The sequence below is a fragment of the Peromyscus californicus genome, unplaced genomic scaffold (genome assembly GCF_007827085.1).
Source record: "Peromyscus californicus insignis strain IS unplaced genomic scaffold, ASM782708v3 Scaffold_7__1_contigs__length_154581171, whole genome shotgun sequence".
NCBI lineage: Eukaryota > Metazoa > Chordata > Mammalia > Rodentia > Cricetidae > Peromyscus > Peromyscus californicus.
The window spans coordinates 77,646,992-77,668,502 of NW_026294595.1; the positions used below are offsets into that span (position 1 = coordinate 77,646,992).

Genomic DNA, 21,511 nt, shown 5'->3' on the forward strand with positions numbered 1-21,511 from the left:
AACATTAATAGGACTATTCCAGAAGTGCCTCTCCTCCAGGGCTGGCATGCAGATAGTAGTCACAGCATACTTTCGTTTATTGGGGTGGGTTGGTAGTTAATGGTCAACTTGTCAATGAAATCCCCCATCCCAAGGCTCATCTCTGCCCTCCTTGTCTACTTCAAGTCTCAGTATCTCTAGTCTATCTGTGGCCTGGGCTTACAGATCTCCTCTGAACAGCTATTGAGGTCTAATGTATAGCAATTTAGAGGACCTGCAAGACCCTGTTCTAGAACAAGCCCAAACTCTGTCCAGATAATTTGGCAACCTGATATTATTCAATTCAAAATTATTCCCACAATCCCCTTTCCCTCTCTCTACCAGATATTCAGTATGCATCTCCCCTAATGGTTCCTAGCTTCAAAGACATTCACTTTAGCCTTCTACTCACTGGTTGCTTGAACTGCTCTTTTCTGTGTTTGCTAATGTTCTAGAATTGTTCTTCTGACCCTAGGTGCCACACTATAATTCAAGAAGGCACAGGGACACTGAGGTAACCCTTATGTCACCTGTTCTATAAGAGTCCAGAGTGCCACTTCAGAGTTGGTGGTGTTTTCTAGGAGGTCCAAGCATTCCTTTGAACCAAGTTTTATGTTGTCTCCTTCAGTCAATGACTGTTCAAGGAATATCCCCCTTAATTCAGAGATGGCCGTGGAGGAGAAAAAGAGGATGGGCAGTGCTGATGGCGGCTTGCAGCACACACTTACCTAGTAACATAACCTCCCTAACAGATTCCCACCTCCCCTAGGGTGGATAAGGAAACAGGCTCTTGGGGGTTAGAGTGATTTACTGAAGACTGTACAGCTGAGCAGTTTCATGTCTCATTCTATTGAAGTCTAAACGTTGTCCACTTCCTTCAGAAAAGCAGACATGGAGCTTGCTCTTTCTGAGGATGTCAGGTACACCAAAGGCCAGACTGTGGCCAGTGCTTTGATCTCTGTGCCAAGGATGCTCTGTCCCGGCCCTGCTGTGCCCAGATGGACTGGGAGGGGGGTCTTTGTGACTGGACTTTTGGACTCCCTTATGTCATTTTTTTCTCATTTGCTGTGGCTTGGCACTGAGCTGGGGTATTTTCCAAATGAGCAGGTCACATGTGACATGTGCCTGGCATGAGCTGGGTCCTGTGGTTCCTTCTCTCTGCTTGGAGAAATGACACGTGAGCTGAGAGCTCTCATCAATGTGAGTGTCTACAATAGCAGATATCACCAAACTTAAAAGCCTACCCAGACAGTCTGAGAAAATGTTGTTATGGTTATGTAACATTTTGGACAGTTGAGAGATGGCTAACCCCCAAGAAGAAGATGTGCCATTGAATATATTCATAATAATTTCCTCTGAACTTTTAATCATAATATTACAAAGTAATAGACTTACATGGTAAAATGTTAGAAGCATGTGAAAGTTTAGGTAGTGATTGGTGAGACCCTTTCCTCATGTGCAATACCCCTGGAGCTATCCCTGGGAGCCATGACTATCAACTGAACTATGATTGTCCCAGAAATATTGATTATAATCTTTATATGTACAATAAAATATATTTATGCATACCCATAATCTATTTCTTTTGAATCTATCCAAACAGACAGACCAATAGACGGCCTCCTGGCCAGCTATCCATCCCTCTTTGTGTTTAAAAATATGCAAAAATGCTTGAATTTAATCTCTTGTTGGGGTTGTGTCAGGACCAGTACACTCATAACAGAGGGTCTTGTGATTTTGGGGGATACCCATCTGAGACCCAGACTTCATTATCAAGTTCTTCAGCTAGGGAAGGAGTATATAGACCCATACACCAAAGATGTCTCTGATGGCTTTGTTTACATATACTACACTGTTCATCTCCTGGATGCTGTCTTCTTCAAAGTAACATAGAAGAAGATACCCTTGGCAAGGATAGTTCCATCTGGGTGCCATTCATGAAACCTGGGCTTCAGGAAGTCTGCCCTAACTCATTCCTTACCACAGAAAAGTGTCAATTTACAGTGTCGATCTCCCTAGGGAAACAGCCTGATTACATATGATGACTTGCTGGGTAACCGAACACTCTACCAGAGGCAGTCAACTTTGTCCCAAACAGTTTTTTTTTCCAGTTAAGTGGCAAGAGTGAAGGGCTGAAAGACATCTGACCACATTGTTTATTATAACTTTCTCCAAATTGCCCCATGAAAAGCCAATATGCTGCTGGGGAGAGTAGTTCTGTGTTTGTGAAAGGCTCCCTCTTCAAAGGCATGAAAATAACCTGTTGTATCTGTTCCTGATCTTATCCAGCTCTTCCAGAGAGCTCTGAACACTGACCCCTTTGGTAGGTTACAGAGAGCTCAGGACTGTAGCTGGAAGTTTTTCTGTGTCCTGCCTGGCCCGCAGTCAGGACAAATCTCTTTTACCCGCTGGTCCTGCAGCTGCTAGGACCCAAATAAACATACACAGGCTTATATTATTTTTAAACTATGGCCGTGGCAGACTTTTTGATAGTTAGCTGTTATATCTTAAATTAACCCATTTCTATAAATCTATATACTTTGCCACGTGGCGTGTAGCTTACTAGTATCTTTACATCTTGCTTCTCCTGGCGGCAACTAGCAGCATCTCCTCTGCCTTTCCTTTCTCTTCCTGTCTATCTGTTTGGATTTTCTGTCTGTTTCTAAGCTGTCTTGCCATAGGCCAAACAGCTTTATTTATCAACCAATCAGAGCAACATATATTCACAGCATACAGAAAGACATTCCCATCATGGGACCCTGGCCCCTTTGGCAGGTTCCAAAGAACTCTGAACACTGGTCCCTTTGGTAGGTTCTAGCCTCTGTGCCTCACTAGCTTTGACTTTTAACAGTTAAGTGTTAGTGGGAGAAACAATTGAATAATTACGTTTCTCTCAGAGGATTGTTTTACTTGAGTTGTGGCAGATGCCTAGCCTGACCTGGCTTAAATGAAGGAGACTACTCTAGGTTATTAGCTGACGATTCTAGAGGTAACTTCAGACTCCATTAGGTCCAGAGGCTAAATCTTATCATCAGAGCCTTCTCTGTCATGCCTCTCTGTCTTCAAATATAAGCAGGTGGCTTCCATATGGGCTTCTAGATGTTCTGAAAGATCTGGTTTTAGATTCTAGCAGCTCAGAATCCTCATAAAACAAGAGCTTCTCATCCCTACTATTTATGTAGGACTGAATTTTAGGACTGAATCTAGCTGGGTTAACTTGATCTCAGTCTCTATCTGTACTAGCTAGTTTTATGTTAGCTTGACACAAGGTAGAGTCATCAGGGAGGAGGGAGCCTCAGTTGAGAAAATGCCTCCATAAGAAAATTAAGGCATTTTCTTAATTAGTGACTAATGGGGGCAAAGGGGGAGGGGTCAATCCATGGTGGGTGGTGCCATCTCTGGGCTGGTGGTCCTGGGTTCTATAGGAAAGCAGGCTGAGCAAACCATGGAAGCAAACCAGTAAGCAGCACCGCTCCATGACCTCTGCATCAGCTCTTGCCTCCAGATTCCCACCAAGTGAGTTCCTGCTCTTGCTGCCTTGGATGATGAACTGTGATATGGTGTGTGAGTGAAATAAGCCCTTTCCTCCCCAAGTTAATTGGTCATTGTGTTTCATCACAGCAATAGTAACCCTAGCTAAGGCATTACCTATGCATCTTTGTGGTCATGAAGGGAACATCCTGATGTACCCGGCCTGAGATGGACAGAAGCTCAGCTCCTCACGAGCCACAGAATGGGAGTTGAAGAAGGAGGGTCAAGAAACTAGAAAGAAAGGAGCAGCATCAGGACCTAGACAGGTCAAAGCAATAGGTTTGTCATGTGAAGTCAAAGTATTTTTCTATAAAGGGCCAGTTAGCACATATTTTAATGTTTCTGTTTCAACTACACAATTATGCTCATGGAATAAAAAAAAAAAATCCATAGGCACTAGGTAAACACTGGTCTTGGCTGTGTTTTCATAAAACCTTGTTTATGGAAACAATTGCTGGGCTGGGATTTTTCCCATGACTGCAGTTTACTGATTCTTGGTCTATGAAGTGCATAGAATCTTTTTCTCCCATATTATCTAGAAACCTCAACAAATCACATCCGGCATGTAAAAAGTATTCAATGGATGCTGGCTGTCAACATTATTTATGCAATAAGTAAGTCAGGACAACAACAAAATGACTTCGGTGGTAATTCCAATAGCACTAACTGAACAACTAGACATAAGTGTGGGTTGTATGTCAGTGATGCTAGGATGCTTCTTTATTGGTGCTTCCTCTCCATAAACACATACAGAACCGAAAGTCAGTACCCGGGTAGGCTACACAAACACTGTAATTGTAGATGAGCCCTAAGAGCTTGGGAGATGGCTCAACGTGGTAAGAGTGCTTACTGTGCAAACGTGAGCACCCAAAGATCAGATCCCCAGTATCCACGTGTCTGTCCGTAAGCACAGCACAGGGCAAGAGGGCAGACGGAAAGATCACTAGAGATCACTAAGCAACCAGCTTAGCTGAACAAAAATGATGAGATCCAGATTCAGTGAGAGACCTTGTCTCAAGAGAATCAAGTGAAGAGAGACAGAGAAGGATGCTCAATATCCCTCCTTGGCCTGCACATGACCTCATACAGGCATGCACCCCAATCTAACCCCTGAAAAATAGATGAGTCCAAGGCTCAGATAAAAAGTGTCACATGCACAAGTTCACATAACAAGCTGGGGGTGGCTTTGGGGTATGTGTCTGTTTCCTCTAGCCCTTTTGCAGTCTTGAGGGGCTCCATCTTCCAGGCATCTGGGATGCATAGTATATTTCAGGACCCAAGTGTACACAGATGGATGGATAGTCTTTGATGTCTGGGAATGTGACAGTGTTGGGAAGAGCCTTGGCGTGTCCTCAAGCTAGTGGAAAGAGCTGATTTGGGATTGGTGGGTGTTACATGACTCAGGGGAACTCCTTGCTGCTAACATGACTCAGATGTTGGTCTCACACAAAGATGATGAGATGCCCCTCAATGCATTTGAAAACAGGACTGAATGGACGCTTGATCACCGTCTCGCTGATTACCCAGTTTGCTTCTGTTTGAATTGGCTCAGCAGGCAGGAACTGCCTGAACTGCTAGTTTTCAGATTGGTTGCATGCTGGTGTAAGAATTCCCCTCAAGTCCCCAATGGCCAGAGAGGGGCCTGTGGGAACTTTTGTGTGCCCCAAGATTTACTCATCAAATTCTCAACAACTCTGGAAAACTCTCCCTGGGTTTTGGTTAAGCAGATGCTCTGCAGTGATTACAGCGCTAGAGAGCCCTTGTGCTCTTCCATCCCCCTGTCTCTCTGTCCTCACTGTCATCACTGAGATCCACTTACAAACTCCAGTACAAAGAGGGATCTTCATGAATCAAGAAAGCAAGCTCTAGAATCTTCTGATCCCCAAGTGCTATAGAGAACTAGGTAGCATTGGGGATTTGGTTTGCCATTCTTCTAAATCATGGGCCAGCAAACGTTTCCATGCTGAGCCATGAATTTGCAATTCCTGCCCAGGTGATCAGAAGGTTTAAATATAGGACCAGAGGATGGAGGAGGGTTTGAGTTGCCTACCCGATTACTTGAAAATAGTATCGAAACCTGAGCTTTTGAAGTTGGAGAAATAAGTTTCTCCTTGGTTCTGCTGTAGGTGATTTTAGGCAAGTTAAGTGTTATTAGCTTCTTCTTCATAAGTTGAGGATTATAATAGTGCAACACATCCCTACCCTGCCAGTTCATAGAGCTGCTGTTCTGAGGATGAAGCAGAACCTAGTCACTGTCTCCCAAAGCTCTTAGTTGTTGATAGCATCTTCAGTACCTCTTAACCTGCCGAGTGAGAACATCTATTCACGAGAGAAAAATAATAATGTACAGTATGTTTTAAAAAGCTCTAAGAAAGATTTTTTAAATGCTTTCCCCAAAGAGAAATGACAAGTATTTGAAGAGATAGGTATGTTTCACTCAATCTACACATTTCACAATGTGTTCACATAGTCAAATATCACATGGTAATTTGTATAATTCTTATGTACTTATGTATCTTGTTAGAAATAAATTTAAATAAAAGATCACGTTAATGAGCTGATCTATGTGGGTCTCCCTCAATGAGATCTGTGCTGAGAGCATCAAGAAATCTGTCATCAGCATCTTTGAGGAAGGGCTGAAGGAACCGGATGGGATTTTGCTTTGCATGGCTATAGAATGAATGCTGGGACTAAGTTATGAGTTGTCATCCTTTCTCCGGACATGATGTCCCGATCATTCAGAGGCAAATAGCACTTTCAAACCCATCCTCTGAACGTTGCTCTTAGCAAGGGTTAAGCTGAACGTCATACTTGGTTCAAGCTCTTCAGCATCACCTGAGAACCAAAGGTGAGGGATGATTACAGGTCAGAGTAGCCCTGGAGCCTCTGGCTCAGTCCCGGTGACCTCACCTAACTGTACTAGCTGTGCAAACACAGTTGCTGTGCCTGGGTTTAAAGCACTTGCCCTGAAGCCCCCTAAGTGGCTATCATCTTGGGAAAAGCAGACGCATTGCTTTTCATAAGTTTTGTGGATGTTTATGGTGAATTAATAGCTGTGAGGTTGAGATTGTGTGTATTAGTAAAACCAGAGAATGAGAAGCTTGCTTGAAATCAGTAAAATAAAACAAAACAATTCTTCCTTACACACGCGCACACACACGCACACAGGGATAATGGAGGTCAGGTCTGTGATCCAGGAACTAAAGCAACATCTGTGAATATTATTCTCACCTTGAAGTTCGAGGTTCTTGTAGCCACCATACTACAGTGAAGAGAGCTGGGCTTAGCTGGAGACAGAGCAGAGCTGTGATTCCCAGCTCTGCCCTTTCTTGGCTACTTGACAAAAAGCAAGTTAGTAAACCCTGCTTCCTCTTCAATGAGATGACTAACAGCCATTCTTGACAGTGTATAAGCCGACTGTCTTAAGAGATGCTGCAAACTCCTGCTGTCAAGACAGCCCTTGAAGGCTGTGGGTCCAGCCCACAGTCTGCAGCACCTACCACCGCTGTAGACCTGTAAAGAAAAGGCTGATGTCATGGCTGGGTGTCTTAGCACACACTGAGTCATTACTCTAGAGAGATCTAATTTTGAACTGTTGACAATGGGGAGATAGGCAGAGAAGAAGATGAAGGCCCCTCCATTTCCTGTGACGGGCCAGTTACATGTTGGTAATGAGGAGATAGGCAGAGAAGAAGATGAAGGCCCCTCCATTTCCTATGACGGGCCAGTCACATGTTGGTCTTTCTGCGTTGCCCTGAAGGTGAGATCACTTTTGTTTTCACATTTGTCCCCAGGGAAGCTACTCAGAGTTAAAAATTATGTGACATCCGTGGTACAATCAAGAGAATTCACTGTTACTCACTTTTGTCCCCTGTCGAATACATAGTCACTTTGTGTGCAGGAATTTTGTTTAAGCATGCAGAGGATGGTCTCATTCATACAGTGATAGAACTCAATTCATACAATGATAGAAAGAGGCCCTAACTTCAGAGGAGGCAGGCAGGAGTCAATTTATCTTTTGTTAGGAAAACAGCACAGGGTGCTTGTTGATAAGTGTTAATTGACATTTATCAAGGCAGTGGGGACTGGTGAGGACTGTGGTAGTGGACTCTTTTTTTCTTTTTTTTGTTTGGAGACAGGGTTTCTCTGTGTAGTTTTGGTGCCTGTCCTGGATCTCATTCTGTATGCCAGGCTGGCCTTGAACTCACAGAGATCTGCCTGGCTCTGCCTCCCGAGTGCTGGAATTAAAGGCATGTGCCACCACCGTCCAGTGGTAGTGGACTCTTAAGGATATTTGCTTCTCATTTCTAACTGATAGCTACCACTCAGGAGTGTGTTACAGATTGGTTCTGTTTTCCATATTTTAAGAGAGGTAAAAATCAGATTTTTGAAATGAAATCAACCTGCCTTTGTGTGTTGTTAACTCAAATATAAAAGCAAAAGCCTTGGGCCAGCCAGGTAAGCCATTGATTCAAGGCAAACCCTTTGCCAAACTTCAAATTGAAGGTTTATAATTTGAGCAGGAGCAAAACTTTCTTCCAGAACACTTAAAATGAAAGGCCTTTAACCTGGTTGCTCAGGAGTCAAGTGTTGATGATCCAGTGGCCAACATGGCACCCCTTTACCACTTCCAGACAAAGGTTTATGATTTGTTTGCACAATGAAATAAGGAAAAAGGACCAAAGTGCTCCAAATGAAGCCTTATCACATAAGTTTTCTGGGTAGTGTACGATGTAAAACTCTTCTCTTTCTGTCCATAAAGACGATATCAGTCTCTTACTAATGGACCACAGAGTTGGGTCTGTTCTCAAATAAGAAACAAAAGACTCAGTGAGTGCTGAATGGAGCCTCAGACAGATTGGGAGAGTGTGGGTGGAGGAAGAAGGAAAGAATGTGCAGGGCACAAGAAGCCTGATATTTCTGTCTTAACTCAACTCTGTATTTGAGTCCAGAGGTCTCCTTTCAAGAAACACTGCAGACCTCATCTAACGCCATTACTGTGTTTTGTCTTAATGTTTAATTCAACCTTCTAGTTTTATTCAACACCCAATAGATGCCTGACACTGTGCATGCCATAATATAGAGGATTCAACAAAGACAGATGTGATCTTAGTTTGGGTGTCATAATTTAAGAACCAACCAGGCAAGCCATTGACTCATGCAGAAAGCTTGCCACACTCCAAACTCCAAATAGAAGGTTTTATAAGTTGAGCAGGAGGAAACCTTTCCTCCAGGACACTTGGAATGAAAGCCTTTTAACTGGGATGCTTAGGAGTCAAGTGTTGATGATCCAGTGGCCAATATGGCAGGGTTTTGTTTTTTTTTTTAAAGCTTCTAGGGCTATTGGTGTGTGGTTCTGTTAGAATAACTTTAGGATGTGCACTTTGTAAAGTGGTGCTGTGACCTCCTGTTACACTTAAAAGCCCTTGTTGCCTTTGGCAACATCCTAAGATGCTACTGGGACTCCTGTTGTACTTGTAGACCAAGGGGCTTCAGACATCTTTTCTCAGGCTTTCTTTGTGTCATTCTAAAACCATAATCAGAAGAGGAACCTCTTACAACATGCTTGACAATGGAAGATCATTCCTTCCCTTGCTTCCTTCCACAGGTTTCTCCCAGATCCTATAGACATGGATCACTCTAATGTTCCCAAATCATTACTCCCTCAAACAATTGTACCTAATACTGATTTCATATCCATGGATTCAGCCAGCCATGGGTCAAAAATATTTTAAGTAAATTATGCCCGTAGTGAATATGTACAGACCTCACCCCTCTGCTTGTCATTGTTTCTCAGCCTCACAGAATAACAAGTCACAGCACATTCACATTAGCGTCATGCATGATTCAGGGGAAGATGTGTAAGTTTTCATGTAAATACTAGGCAATTTTATGTAAGGGACTCTGGTATCCACAAATTTTGCTCTCTCCAGGAGTCCCAGAATCCATCCATAGAGACCCAGGACTTGGGCTAGTACTTACACTTCTTCCATTGAGTTTGTAGTCTGGTAGGGCAGGCATTGAGACACGAAGCAAGCCATAGACAGGGACGAAGTGCACAATATAGGATTGGAGAGGCATGAGAAGCAGATGGGGGCTTGGGAAGGAACCACTCCAAGTAAAACTTTAAAGAGTCTATGAGAACTCTGTTCTAGGTGAGAACTACCTCCTCAAATTCCATGAACTGCCTCTGCCTACTAAAAAAGTGGGGATTGGAGCCCGTGAGACAGTTGAGTGGCTAAAAGTTCTTGCTTCCATGCCTGACAACTTTGATTTCTGGGTCCAACATGGTGACAGGAAGAAACTGACTCCCATGTTGCTCTTTGACCTCTGCACGGGTGCTGTGACACATGCATATGCACTGACATCCCCACCCCACCCTTGTGTTTGTACACACACACACACATACACACACACACACACACACACACACACACACACACACACACACTAAAATTTTTAAGTGGAGATGGGGATGGATAAAGAAGGAAGGTGTGTTCTACTGCATTAACATGGAGCCCCATGAACCAAGCTGTCTCCTCAGGCTCTGGGTGTGAGAAATAACCTTTTCCTCTATAGAAAGAACTCTCTTGGTAGCACCTCATTCCCTGAAACATTAGCATATCAAATTAGATATTGAGAACTGAGCATGTAGGCAGTAAGCTAAGTTGACTGGTGGAATCAGTAAGAACTGAACCAATCAATAGCCACCAATTTAATAGCTTATAAGAAAGATACAGTAAGAAACGGCACCAATTCTCTGGGAAGAGTAAAATGCTTGCTTGGGTGGTAGAAGCTATTTAGAAGCAGCCTATTTACCAGCTTTTTAAACAGTCACTGGCACTAAGAGGAAGGGGTAGTTTCAGTCTGTGTTCATCCAGGATGACATTTGCTCAAAGAGGAAAGTAAAAAAATACTGATCTAGAAGGTTTCTGCTGGCATCTCAGTAAGGGATGCTGAGAAGTCACAGTTTGGTGGACATACTGCCTCTCTGAAGAGATTTCTAGAAGAATGGGATGAGTGGGTATTGACAGGGAACTCTCTATGTCTATCACCCCACCTCTCATGCTTCTTACAAATAGTAAATAAGATAAGGTAGAAACGCTTTCAGGTCTGACTCTGCGTTAGCTTCCTGAAGCTGTAACAAGTTACACAGGGCAGGGCAGCTGGACCAAAGCTACCAGGAGATAAAGAAGATAAAGTAGATAAAGAAGATGGCTGCGCACTGACCTGGTCCTCCCTGCTCGCCGCTGGAGTTTCTAATACAGATAGTCCTTGCTTCTTGGAGGATAGGACTTTACTATTTCCATTTCTTCTTCTCTCATTTCTCTCCCTTTCTCAGACTTCCAGACCACTCTGTTTCTCAAAACTGAGTATCACACAGAACTTGTGACTAGATTATATTTTTTATCTATCTATCTATCTATCTATCTATCTATCTATCTATCTATCCATCCATCCATCCATCCGTCCAACATATAGTTATTAAACATACTATTTTTCCAGCAATCATGCCCCTGTGGGGAGAAAGCTAATATATAAGAGAGTCTTATTCCAGCATTTATCTTCTCAGGGGGAAAACAAGCCACAAACTGTGAGAGAGGCCTTGAAAGCACAGGTGATGTAGTAACCTGCAGAGGAAGGACCTAAAACTCGAACTTGAGACTCAGTAAATGCCTTTGGGTGAAGGCATGCCTACGTTTGAAGGTGAAGTAGATACTAGCTTAAGAAGGAAGAGCTGGACTGAGCAATGACAAGGGTGTTTCAGCTAGAGCAGACGGTTTGCTGAAAGTCACATGGCCTTTGTTCATCTGGAAATGGGGCCAAGTACCCTGTGGCTCAGGACATGCCCTATGGGCTCCCTACTTGGTTGGAGCTGTGTGAAGTTTTCAGATATATTCTCCTGTTCCATGAACCAGAGGGGTGTAGCAATTACTCTGGAAGTATGCCTTTGGGGACTGGGCTGACCAGCATGCTTCCAGGCCATGGCATCATCTTTATTTTTAGAAGTGATTCCCAATTTGGAATGGTCAAACATTCAACCCAACCCTCACCAGACTGTAGAAAACTTAACTGTGCCTTGGTGAGTAAGTCTTTATGGAAATAGCAGATGTGTGAAGTCAAGATAATCTTAAGTGTCTCTCCTGAAGAGGATTTCCAAAAAGTATAAAGGTTTCATTGGTGTGCTGGCTTGTTTTTTGCCAACTTGACACAAGATAGGGTCGTTTGAGAAAAAGGACTCTGAACTGAGAAAGTCACATCGATAGGATTGGCCTGTATGCAAGTCTGTAGGGCGGTTTCTTTTGATAGTTGATGTGAGAGACCCCGATTACTATGGGTGATGCCACCCTGGCAGGTGGTCCTGGATGGTATGAGGAAGCAGGCTGAGCACCATAGGGAACAAGCCAGTAAGCAGCGTTTTCCCTATGGTCTCTACATCAGTTCCTGCCTCCAGGTTCCTGCTTGAGTTCCTGCTCTGACTTCCTTCAGTGATGGACTGCTTACCTGAAAGTGTAAATGAAATGAACCCTTTCCTTCCCATGTTGCTTTGGGTCACAGTTTATCACTGAAAAAGAAAGCTAGGACAATGATTAAGGTTTTTCCTGATGTTTCTCAGGAGGTTGTCTGGTTGTTCCACTTTAAAGACTGTGGGAACTTCTTGGGCCCCACTTATTTGGTTAAAAAGAAATCAGAAGCATCACTTTCTAGCCAAGTGGGCTTACTAAATCTCAAATGTGGCTAAATTGTAACGGTTTCCTTGAATCCTTGGAGGCATTTAAGTGAAAGGAAAGAAACTAAATCCAGTGTCCACTCTGTATCTCTTTTGATGCTTTTCTAAGTATTGTCCCCCAGAAAGTCTTAGCCTACTGACTTGGGACTGCTTAAGATGTGCTCTAGCCAGCCTCCCGCCTCTCAGATACTCAGGCAACTTAGAGGAAGTGCTCCCCTGGTGGAGTCTGGAGTAACTCATGCTCAGTGGGACCTTTCCAGAAAGCCTGTCTCTGGCTTGGTGAATGGGCACAGGGACTGGAGAAGGGTCAGAAAAGGGGACTGGAGGAGACTTTGGAGTCTGTAGCCCTTCATGTGGTATGTGCAGGGTCTGTGAAGACACAGCAACTGTCAGAGAGAGACTTCTCTGCCAGAGCATCTCCCACCATGTCTCTTAGCTGAGCCTCATAGGATGAAGCAAGCACAGAGGGACTTGCATGCTGTCAAAAATGCCAGCCTATCTTAGAGTTCATGGTGCTTTCCAGCAAGGATGGAGTGTCCTTTGGGGAGCCAGGGAAATCTTGGCTGGCGGACAGTGTCAGCTGTTCTCACTGCCACACAGTATATGGTGCTCAGATGAAGTACCACTAGCAGAAACACAAAGGGGAAATCCCCCTGCAAACATAATTTTTGTTCTTAAGTGTTGGCCTCCCAGAAGAGTGATTTGGAGATGTCTGTGCCCCACTGTGTTTCCCCAGGCCCTCAGGCCTGGCATTGGACTTGGGCAGTGGAGGGCAGATGGAGGGTGCATTGCAGCCTCACAACCTCCAGGCAAAACGCGCCAGCAGATTCCGGCTTCTGGGGGAACGTTCTCCTGCCACCTCATTGAGAGAGTGAGGGAGGAAGAAAAAAGAATTGGTGCCACGTGAGGCGACACCGAGACTGTGCGGCAGGAAGTCGGAATCTGACACCACATCTAATGAGCCCGTTATTAGAGGCTCTTGGCAGAGTGAGGAAAATGGAGCGCTAATGAAGAGCAGGTACAGAGAGAACGTAGCATGGCTCCATTGTGCATTCCCTGTGAGTCATGGAGCACAGTTTGCAGGATAAGCTGGATTTGCCCTTGAAACAGGACTTGCATGCATTTGTGTGAGAAGGAGCTGGGTAACAGTTGCAAAATTCACAGCTGTTTAAATAATACAGTGGAGAAGCTAAGGTTGAAAGAAACTGTAAGCTCACTGTAAAGATTTAGTTTTTCTCCACCCCCAGCTTTCTTGTCACATGGCCTTACTTTGTTGGGCATGGAGGCCATGGGAGAGGTCTGGCTGAGCCAGCCTCCAATGTTCAAAAATGATTGCCAGCTCCTTCATCCAGGATGTACCCAAGTAGGAACAGAAGCGACTAACGGTCTCTGTGGCTGCAGCTCAGGGGTTGGGGTGGGAGTGGTGAAGAACACTTGGCACTGAGGGGTTTGTGTACCCCAATTCCCTGCTTTAGTGTTTGAACTCTTTATTGCCCTGCTCTCTTTGCACAGTGAGTGTACATTAACAAGAAGATGAGCACACACACACTTGAAGTGACTGTGTTGATCCAGGGGAACTACATAGATCGGGTTTTGCCTTTTCTGTTCGTTGCCCTGGAAGCAAACCCTTACACTATTGAGACCTTCGGCCTTCTGTCTGTCCATCCTTCTAGTAGCCATGTGTCTCAGTAGGGGTTGGGACAGGCATCGAAACCCTGCACTTTCATGATGGTAGTAGGCCCTGGCACTACTTACTTGATATTCACCTGAGTCAGTGCCCATGCTAAAATCTAACATATAGACATAAGAATTTTCACCTGGTGGGAGTTTTAGGTTCTAGGGCAGCTGTCCAGGTGGCCGTATTGTATTTATTCTACTTACTTGCTAAGCTGGGAACAAACTTCAGAATTCATTCAAAGAGGCTCCTCATTCCTCCAGGTTGTTGTTCACACGTGCCCTAATAATGACACCAGCCCTGACCACTTGACATAAAATCATGTCTTTACTTCTGCTCAGTGCCATCACCATCTGGTCCTTCCCCCACGATGTGTCCCCACCGTGAGAACAAGAGCTTTCTGGTCTGGCTTTATTTTATTTGCTACACCGTTCTCAGTAGCTCTTCCAGAGCGGGACTACCCTGCGATCCCAGAAGAAATTCAGGGACTAAAGGCAAGAATAGCGAGAGCGTGCTGAAACAACGTGTCGCCGACGTCTGTAGAAAGGCTTCCTTCCTAGAAGAAAGAGGGCATCTTTTCGTTTCCCAGTTTGTTAGAGCACGTGCTCGTGTAGAAGGTCACAGGCTTGCTCTCTCACGGCTCACAGACTGGTAAAGGATGCAGGAATTTAAGATCCAGGTCAGGCATCAGCCCCTCCAAGAGACCTTTCCTGAACACCCCTTATGCCTTCCCAACCTGGATTAGTGCAGTTCTCGTGATTCCCAGTAGCAACCCACGTGGGGCTTTATCATAGCACAGATGTAAAGCAGATAATTACAGTCCAGCCCACTTCCTCCCCCTTTCTAGGCAAAGGCACTCACCACTGAACATAGTGTCAGAAGCATGATGAATAGTCAATGAATCCATGCATGTTACTTGGTATTGCTGCTGTTTGCTTAGTAGCCAGCATATGCACATGTTCTAAAGGTATGTAGGCTCAGAAGCAGCTCTGCACCATGGTATGTAACAATTGTTGGTATTAATATTTCATGTTAATATTCTAGAATCTTCTCCTTTATAGGCTCCCCTTATGGTCTGAGAAATGCAACAGTTGGCTGCAGAATTTTTGCAGATAGTTTTGGGAAGAGCTCCCTGCATCCCTGACTGCAACCGAGGCTCTAATTTACTTTAAAAACTATTTTCCATGTTGGCAAGATGGCTCACTGAGTAAAAAGGCCTGTCGTTCAAGCCCAGCAAGCTGAAATTTACCCCCCGAACCCGTGGTGGAAGGCGAGAACTGCCCCATGACAGGTGTTCTCTGGCTTCCCCACTAGTGCCATGATGCCCCTCCCCCAGTAATAATAACATCAATAACAATAATTAGATAAACAAAGTTATATGTTAAAACTTGTTTTCCACGTGCCTGGAACATCTGCTTAGTTCTAAGGAAGCCAGTCGGAGACCTTCTAAGTGAGCACTTGTGGACGCTGCCACTTTGATGTGGCTGTTTTGATTCAGGGCTTCTGGGACATTTTTGTCACAGCCGGAAAAGCAAACCATTAAGCAAGCAGCAGCAATTTTGTATAGCAAAGACATGTGTGCAACAGGCACAGAGCCTCTTCTCGGGGGCCGGGTGCAGATGAACCTAATGTCTGGGTGTTTCCACTCCGCCGTGGCTGTTTTGATGCCGAACGCTTTCATGACACCATGTGGAACTTGCCAGAATGTTTGCTTTCAGTACTTGCTAGCCTTGTTTTGATAGAGAGAGTGGGTCTGATTCTAATTTCCATGGCATCAGGGTACAAAGCAGAAGGCAAGAGGGTTGATGGTCTCGAGGGAGAGGTTGCCAGAGTTTGGGGAGGAACTGGTTAAGAGAGTATGCTTACTATCTCAGAACACGTGAGGCCTCCATCCCTCACTGGCCATTCTCTCTAAGTTTTGAGCTTCATTTTACTTTACAGTTCTGTCTGGAGAATTGTTTAAAAATGGAAATAGAGCCCAAATGTTCACCTAGAACTATGGTCTGTCTATGTTAAAGAGATCATTCTGATCGTTTTGTCCTGCTTGCTGCGTGAAGCACCTTCTGCCTGTTTTCACTTGGCAGTGAAGGAAGTGGTCCCGGTTGCTCGCCGACCCTGGTGAACACAGGGAGCCAGCCATACTGCTCTCTTTTTGTGGGTGGTCAGAGTGACCCTACGTGCCCACACGTGGCAGGAAGTCAGAGGTTGCCTGAAACAGCAACGTAGGAAGTAGAATATAGGGGCCACTAAAGAAGCTTTTGGGTTTTGGATACTTAACTCTCATCTGAGTATCCTGCCAGACTATGAAGTACTCTTCCTGATTTTGGGGGCATTTTGGTAGCAAACACATTAAACAGCTTGTTATGAAAAATGAGCCATTGTGCTTGGGCCAGAGTTTCAGCTCTGAGCTAAATTCTCAGCATCTTGTTGGATGCTGGGCAACTGGATAGAGCCTTTCACTTACTGGCTTCTTTGCTAGGAGCTTGAGGAGTCCTGTCTCTTCCTCCTGCGCTCTGGAGAAAGAAACTGCCCACGGCAGGCACCACGCTAGTGTATTTTGTTGAACATTTGTGTGTGTGTGTGTGTGTGTGTGTGTGTGTGTGTGTGTGTGTTGTCCAGGTGGAGGGTGCACATGTGTGTACACGTGTCTGCATGTGGAGGTAAAAGGTCATTCTCCAGGTGCCATCAGCCTTTCTTTTCTGAAGCACGGCCTCTCCTTTAGTCTGGAGCTCACTAATAGGCTACACTGTCTAGCCCACAAGCCCCAGGGATCTACCTGCCTGTGCCTCCCAAGCCCTGGCATTACAAATGTACACCACCACAACCAGATTTTTAATGCAAGTTCTAGGGACATACACTCATGTCTCCCTGCTGGCAGGGCAAGTGTTTTACTGACTGGGCCATTTCTCCAGTCCCCCTTCACTGAATTGTCATGAAGGAGTATCAGAGTCTTCCTTCCCCATATTATAATCTGGGGATTATAATGTAACCTGGCTCTTCCCATATTAGAAATCTTTAGAGCCCTGTCCAGTGCCTCCAGTTAGAAAGAGAGGCACACCCTGAACACTAGCTAGCAAGTGCTAGAGTGAGGACTAGACTCCTGAAGCCCCCACTCTCCCCATTACCGTCCTGCTCCTGGCAAGCCATCCCTCTGCAGGCAGACATCACTTCCATGAAGGTTTGTCTAGTCTAGTAAGAGGACCGGAGCAAGGGTAACGCCCTACTTCTTTGTCACGCCGTCTGTCGATGATGTGTCCTTCCAGGTGTTACAGTCTTTTCATCTGTTTTGTTTTCATCCACCAAATGATGGCGTTTGCAAACAGAAGCTACCAAACATGTCCCCAGTCTATCAAAGTGAAAACGTGCACGCTTGGTTCTAAAAATCTTACTGGCCTAGGAAGTGCTATAGCAGGGAGGGGGCAGCAAGGTTCTCACTTCCCCTTCAGGGGTTCTACTGGGCACCCACGATCGCTGGTGTTCACTTGGGGTGGGTCATCTGGAAAATGGCTGAGCTGCATCCGAAGATGATAGTGGTCAAAACGCTGCCTGCAGCCATCCTGCCTTGACTGTGAGTGGCCTTGACTCATGGGCAGTTTAGCAGAGCTCTGATTATACAAGCGACATTTCAAAACCGCAACTGACTGAACTTTCTTTTAGCTGTGTACAGTGGTTTTTCCGGAAACAGAGGGAAGGCCCGAGTTACCTGCAGGTGTGGCTTTCACCTGTGTAGGATGTGGAAGATTTGAACTCGGGGGCATTCTAGTTTTGATGTAATTCAGGCCACAACTTTCCTGAAAAAACCCCCTCCCCCACCATTAAGAGAATGAAAAAGCTCACATTTTGGAACTTGACGTATCTGGATACGAAACTTAATGTCCTATAGATTTTAAAGCCTTAAAACGGAGTAGAGACACTCCCTTCCCAGACTCAGCATGGGCGTGACTCTTGGGAAACCCTACTAGTTTTCATGGTCCTTCCCTTTCTTATCCAGAGTAATGGGGGGTAAAAGTGTCCATGTGCTCTGCAGGTCAACTGGAATCCAGTTGTGCCCCCATTACTCCTTTTTTTGTCCCCCCCTTTGCCCACAGGAGACCCCTTTTGCCCCAGCCCAGGGAGTCACTCATCACGCGCTTCGTTTCTGTTGCAGTGCCAACAACATGCCCAAGCAGGTGGAAGTGCGCATGCACGACAGCCACCTCGGCTCTGAGGAGCCGAAGCACCGAAACCTGGGACTGCGCATGTGCGACAAGCTGGGGAAGAACCTCCTGCTCTCACTGACGGTGTTTGGTAGGTGCCCGAGGTCTCTCCCCTCCTTTCTCCTGAGGGCTCTCCACCCCTTCCTCCCATGCTCTCCTTATTTGTGGGGGAGCTATCCTCCCAGAGAGTGCTCCCCCAGGAAAGGAAGCCTCGTGTCCCATCGAGGCCCAATTAGGCACTGCTGCCTCAGTGGCAAAATCTACCCCTAAACCAACTCTAGGCATCTGCTCTGCTCTGCAGTCTGTGGTTCTCCATGACGTGTGTGTGTGTGTGTATTTCCTGTGAGTGTGAACATGCAGGTTCCCGGCCACACCTGTGGAGATGATGTTCTGAGCTGTTGGGAGAGAGGCCAAGGAATGCTGCAGACCTTCTGGTGATCTCCACGCAGGCAGTAGACCACATTTAGAGAAATGCTTACATCAACATAGGGACAACAGGGCCAGAAAACCTCACTAAAAGGGACCACAAGATCAGGACTTTGCCAGAAGCATCATTGACTTCGATTAAAGTTGAAGTAGGGAGTATGGAAGAGGCTCATTCCGATGCTCAGATATGTTCTGAGTCACCTTGGAGGCTTGCCTCCCTGCTTCAGGCCTCATTCTGGTGTGATTCTTTGGTCTGAGCTGTCAACACAATCTGGGTCTTGGGTTTTCTACAGGGTATGTTGAAACACAGAGCAAATGGCAGTTTCTTGTAATGATAGCCACACAGTTTCTCTTCTCAATTCTCTCCTTGTTCTTCGGCTCTCACTTAGGCTACACAGAGAAGCAATTAAAGTTCATCCTCCCACCTCCGTGCCATCTCAGCTGCCAGTGGGCTAGAATCAAAACTGTGATTGCCTTAGTTCCCTTAGAAACAGGGAACCACAGCCATGGCTGGGTTTTTAAGAACCACCCACTATGTAATCCAATATCATTCATCGTAGGACTTGAAGATTGACATGTGGAGGAACACTCTGTCCTTCAGGAAAAGGAAAAGCTCTGTCCTTCAGCTGTATCCCTCACTGCACACCCCCAGATTCCACTCCATGACCCATGTGACTGGCAACTCCTTGCCCATCACCAAGGGGACTATGGTCTAGATTGCAGCTTTTGCTTTTGTGGCTTAGCTTGGCCACCCATTTTCAACAGTCTAAGGGTTTTTCTGATGGAATGTAGGAGTCTGTGAAGCAAACAGCATCTCTGCAGGCATCTTGGCTCAACTTGACTCCTCCCAGATTATAGATCATCGGAGCCCTGTCCTATGCCTCTGGCCTCCAGCTAAAAAGGAAGACATACGCTAAACACAAGATCACATTGCCAGATCTGGCTGAGAGAAGAGACGATACTGCCTGCTGGGAATGGGTTCTTCTGGGAATTTGTAGTGCTCTGTGCAATCAATATCTCAAAAGATGTTGGAGTCATGTCTTTATATTTTCCCCCGTGGAGTGTTGAAAATGTTCTCTGGGTTCCCGTAGTGTTAGGATAGTTGGAGCTGTTACAGAAAGGTATCTTGCTAGTTGTCAAAATCAGTTTCCCTATGTAATGTCTTTATTTTGTAGTATTCATAGTCCGTTAGGCAGACACATGAGAAAGATGATAATTGGTGATAGGAATCCTTTGAGCTGTCCATTTGACTAGGGCAAAAACTGAATTCAGATTTCCTCTTCCGCTTCTTCAACAGGTGTCATCCTGGGGGCAGTATGTGGCGGGTTGCTTCGCTTGGCATCTCCCATCCACCCTGATGTGGTCATGTTGATAGCCTTCCCCGGGGACATACTCATGAGGATGCTGAAAATGCTCATCCTCCCTCTCATCATCTCCAGTTTAATCACAGGTGAGAGCCCCTTGCTGGTACCTGCCCAAAGTGCAGCGTAGCCCTACCCTGGCTTTTGGGTTCAAAGTAGAATTTCTATTTGGCTGAGACAGTGGATGTGACTGCATCATTGCATTTCTGAGCTTTGTCCTGTCTCTAAGATATGAATCATTGGTCCTAAAATAGAAAAAATACCATCTCTCATTCACTCAGCCTTTCCTTCTAACAGCCAGAGATATAAAGGAACAGCTATATATTAAAAGTGATGGTATCTTGTCATTTCATTTTTAGTATGTTAAAAATATGTTTTATTCAGAAACTGATATAGGAATTGAAAAGGTACACTGCCTTTATTATTTACTTGAGTATATGGGAAGATATGAATTGAAAAGAGATTAAATGCTAGGCATAAAAGCTGAGGGGTTTTAAAAGAATTATATCCTTAATATGTGATAACATGCTTTCTTATTATATTTTTGGCTAAAAGAATTAATTGAGTTTTTCCTATATTTGAACTTATATTGATAATTTTTTTCTTACCAGACAATATTATTGAAACAGGGTATGATGTATTGCTTAGTGACTACTTTGGAGTTAAGAGTTGAGTTGCCAAGCTGGTTCATAGCTAGGTGCCAAAGAGCCAGGTGACCCTGAGAGCTGTCCTCTGCACGGATCCCCCTTTGTCCAAACAGGGCTCAGTGTCTCCAGCTGACTCAGACGCTGGACCAGCTGCCCCACAGCCTCACCGGAAACACTGGGTTTCAGGTTCAAGTGTTCAGGGACCTAGTGAGTCTGCCATCATTAAACCCTGGGTTGAGTGACTCTGTGCTTCTCTCCAAACCAGAGAAAATGTCCTCCTGGCCTGTTCAGCAGATCTCATGCAGGCCAGCTGGGAGAGACCTGGCTTCCTTTGCCCAGAATTAGACTTGGGGTTGTAGAGAGAAGTGGGTCATACATGGGTCAGGTTGATTCAGAGAGATTCACACCAACTTCCTCCCCCACATGAAAAAGGGCAGATCCCCAGAAAGGAGTTCGATTTCTCTCTTCAGCGAAGGTAGGAACTGAAACCAGGAAGTGGGCACACTGAAGAAACATCTGGAGAAAACCCGCTGGAGGCTGAGGTCTGTATGACTTCACTTGGAGTTCCCTCTCACCTCCCTCAGTTCAGATGCCGCGCGCACACACACGTTGCCGCTGGCAGCTGCTTCCTACACGTGCTCTCTGGTAGCCGCATGAGGTTAGACGTGAGGACCACAAGGTTTCAACGCAGAGAGAGGGGAGGACCTTGCTGATTCTCCATTTAAGTCTCTAGTGATGTATTCTAAAGACATTTGAACATGACCTTGATGTCCCAGCTTTTGATTCTCCTAAATAAGGACAATAAATAGTAATAGTAACACACTAGAGAAACACTGGCCTCAGCTAGACCATCACTTCAGAGAAGATAACTTAAGGTCACAAAAATGGAAAAGACATTATCTTGGAATTAAAAATGGAAAACTCTT

The 21,511-nt window shown here is 45.2% G+C and overlaps 1 protein-coding gene across 3 annotated transcripts in view; it reads left to right on the top strand.

The window, feature by feature from the left end:
- Slc1a2 (solute carrier family 1 member 2) overlaps positions 1-21,511 on the top strand; it is a 132,984-nt gene that overhangs the window by 59,268 nt on the left and 52,205 nt on the right. For all 3 annotated transcript variants that reach the window (XM_052723612.1, XM_052723615.1, XM_052723613.1), the window contains 2 exons: positions 18,103-18,242; positions 19,875-20,027. In XM_052723612.1, coding sequence (XP_052579572.1) covers positions 18,103-18,242; positions 19,875-20,027 — 293 coding nt within the window. Of the gene's footprint in view, positions 1-18,102; positions 18,243-19,874; positions 20,028-21,511 lie in introns of those variants that run through there.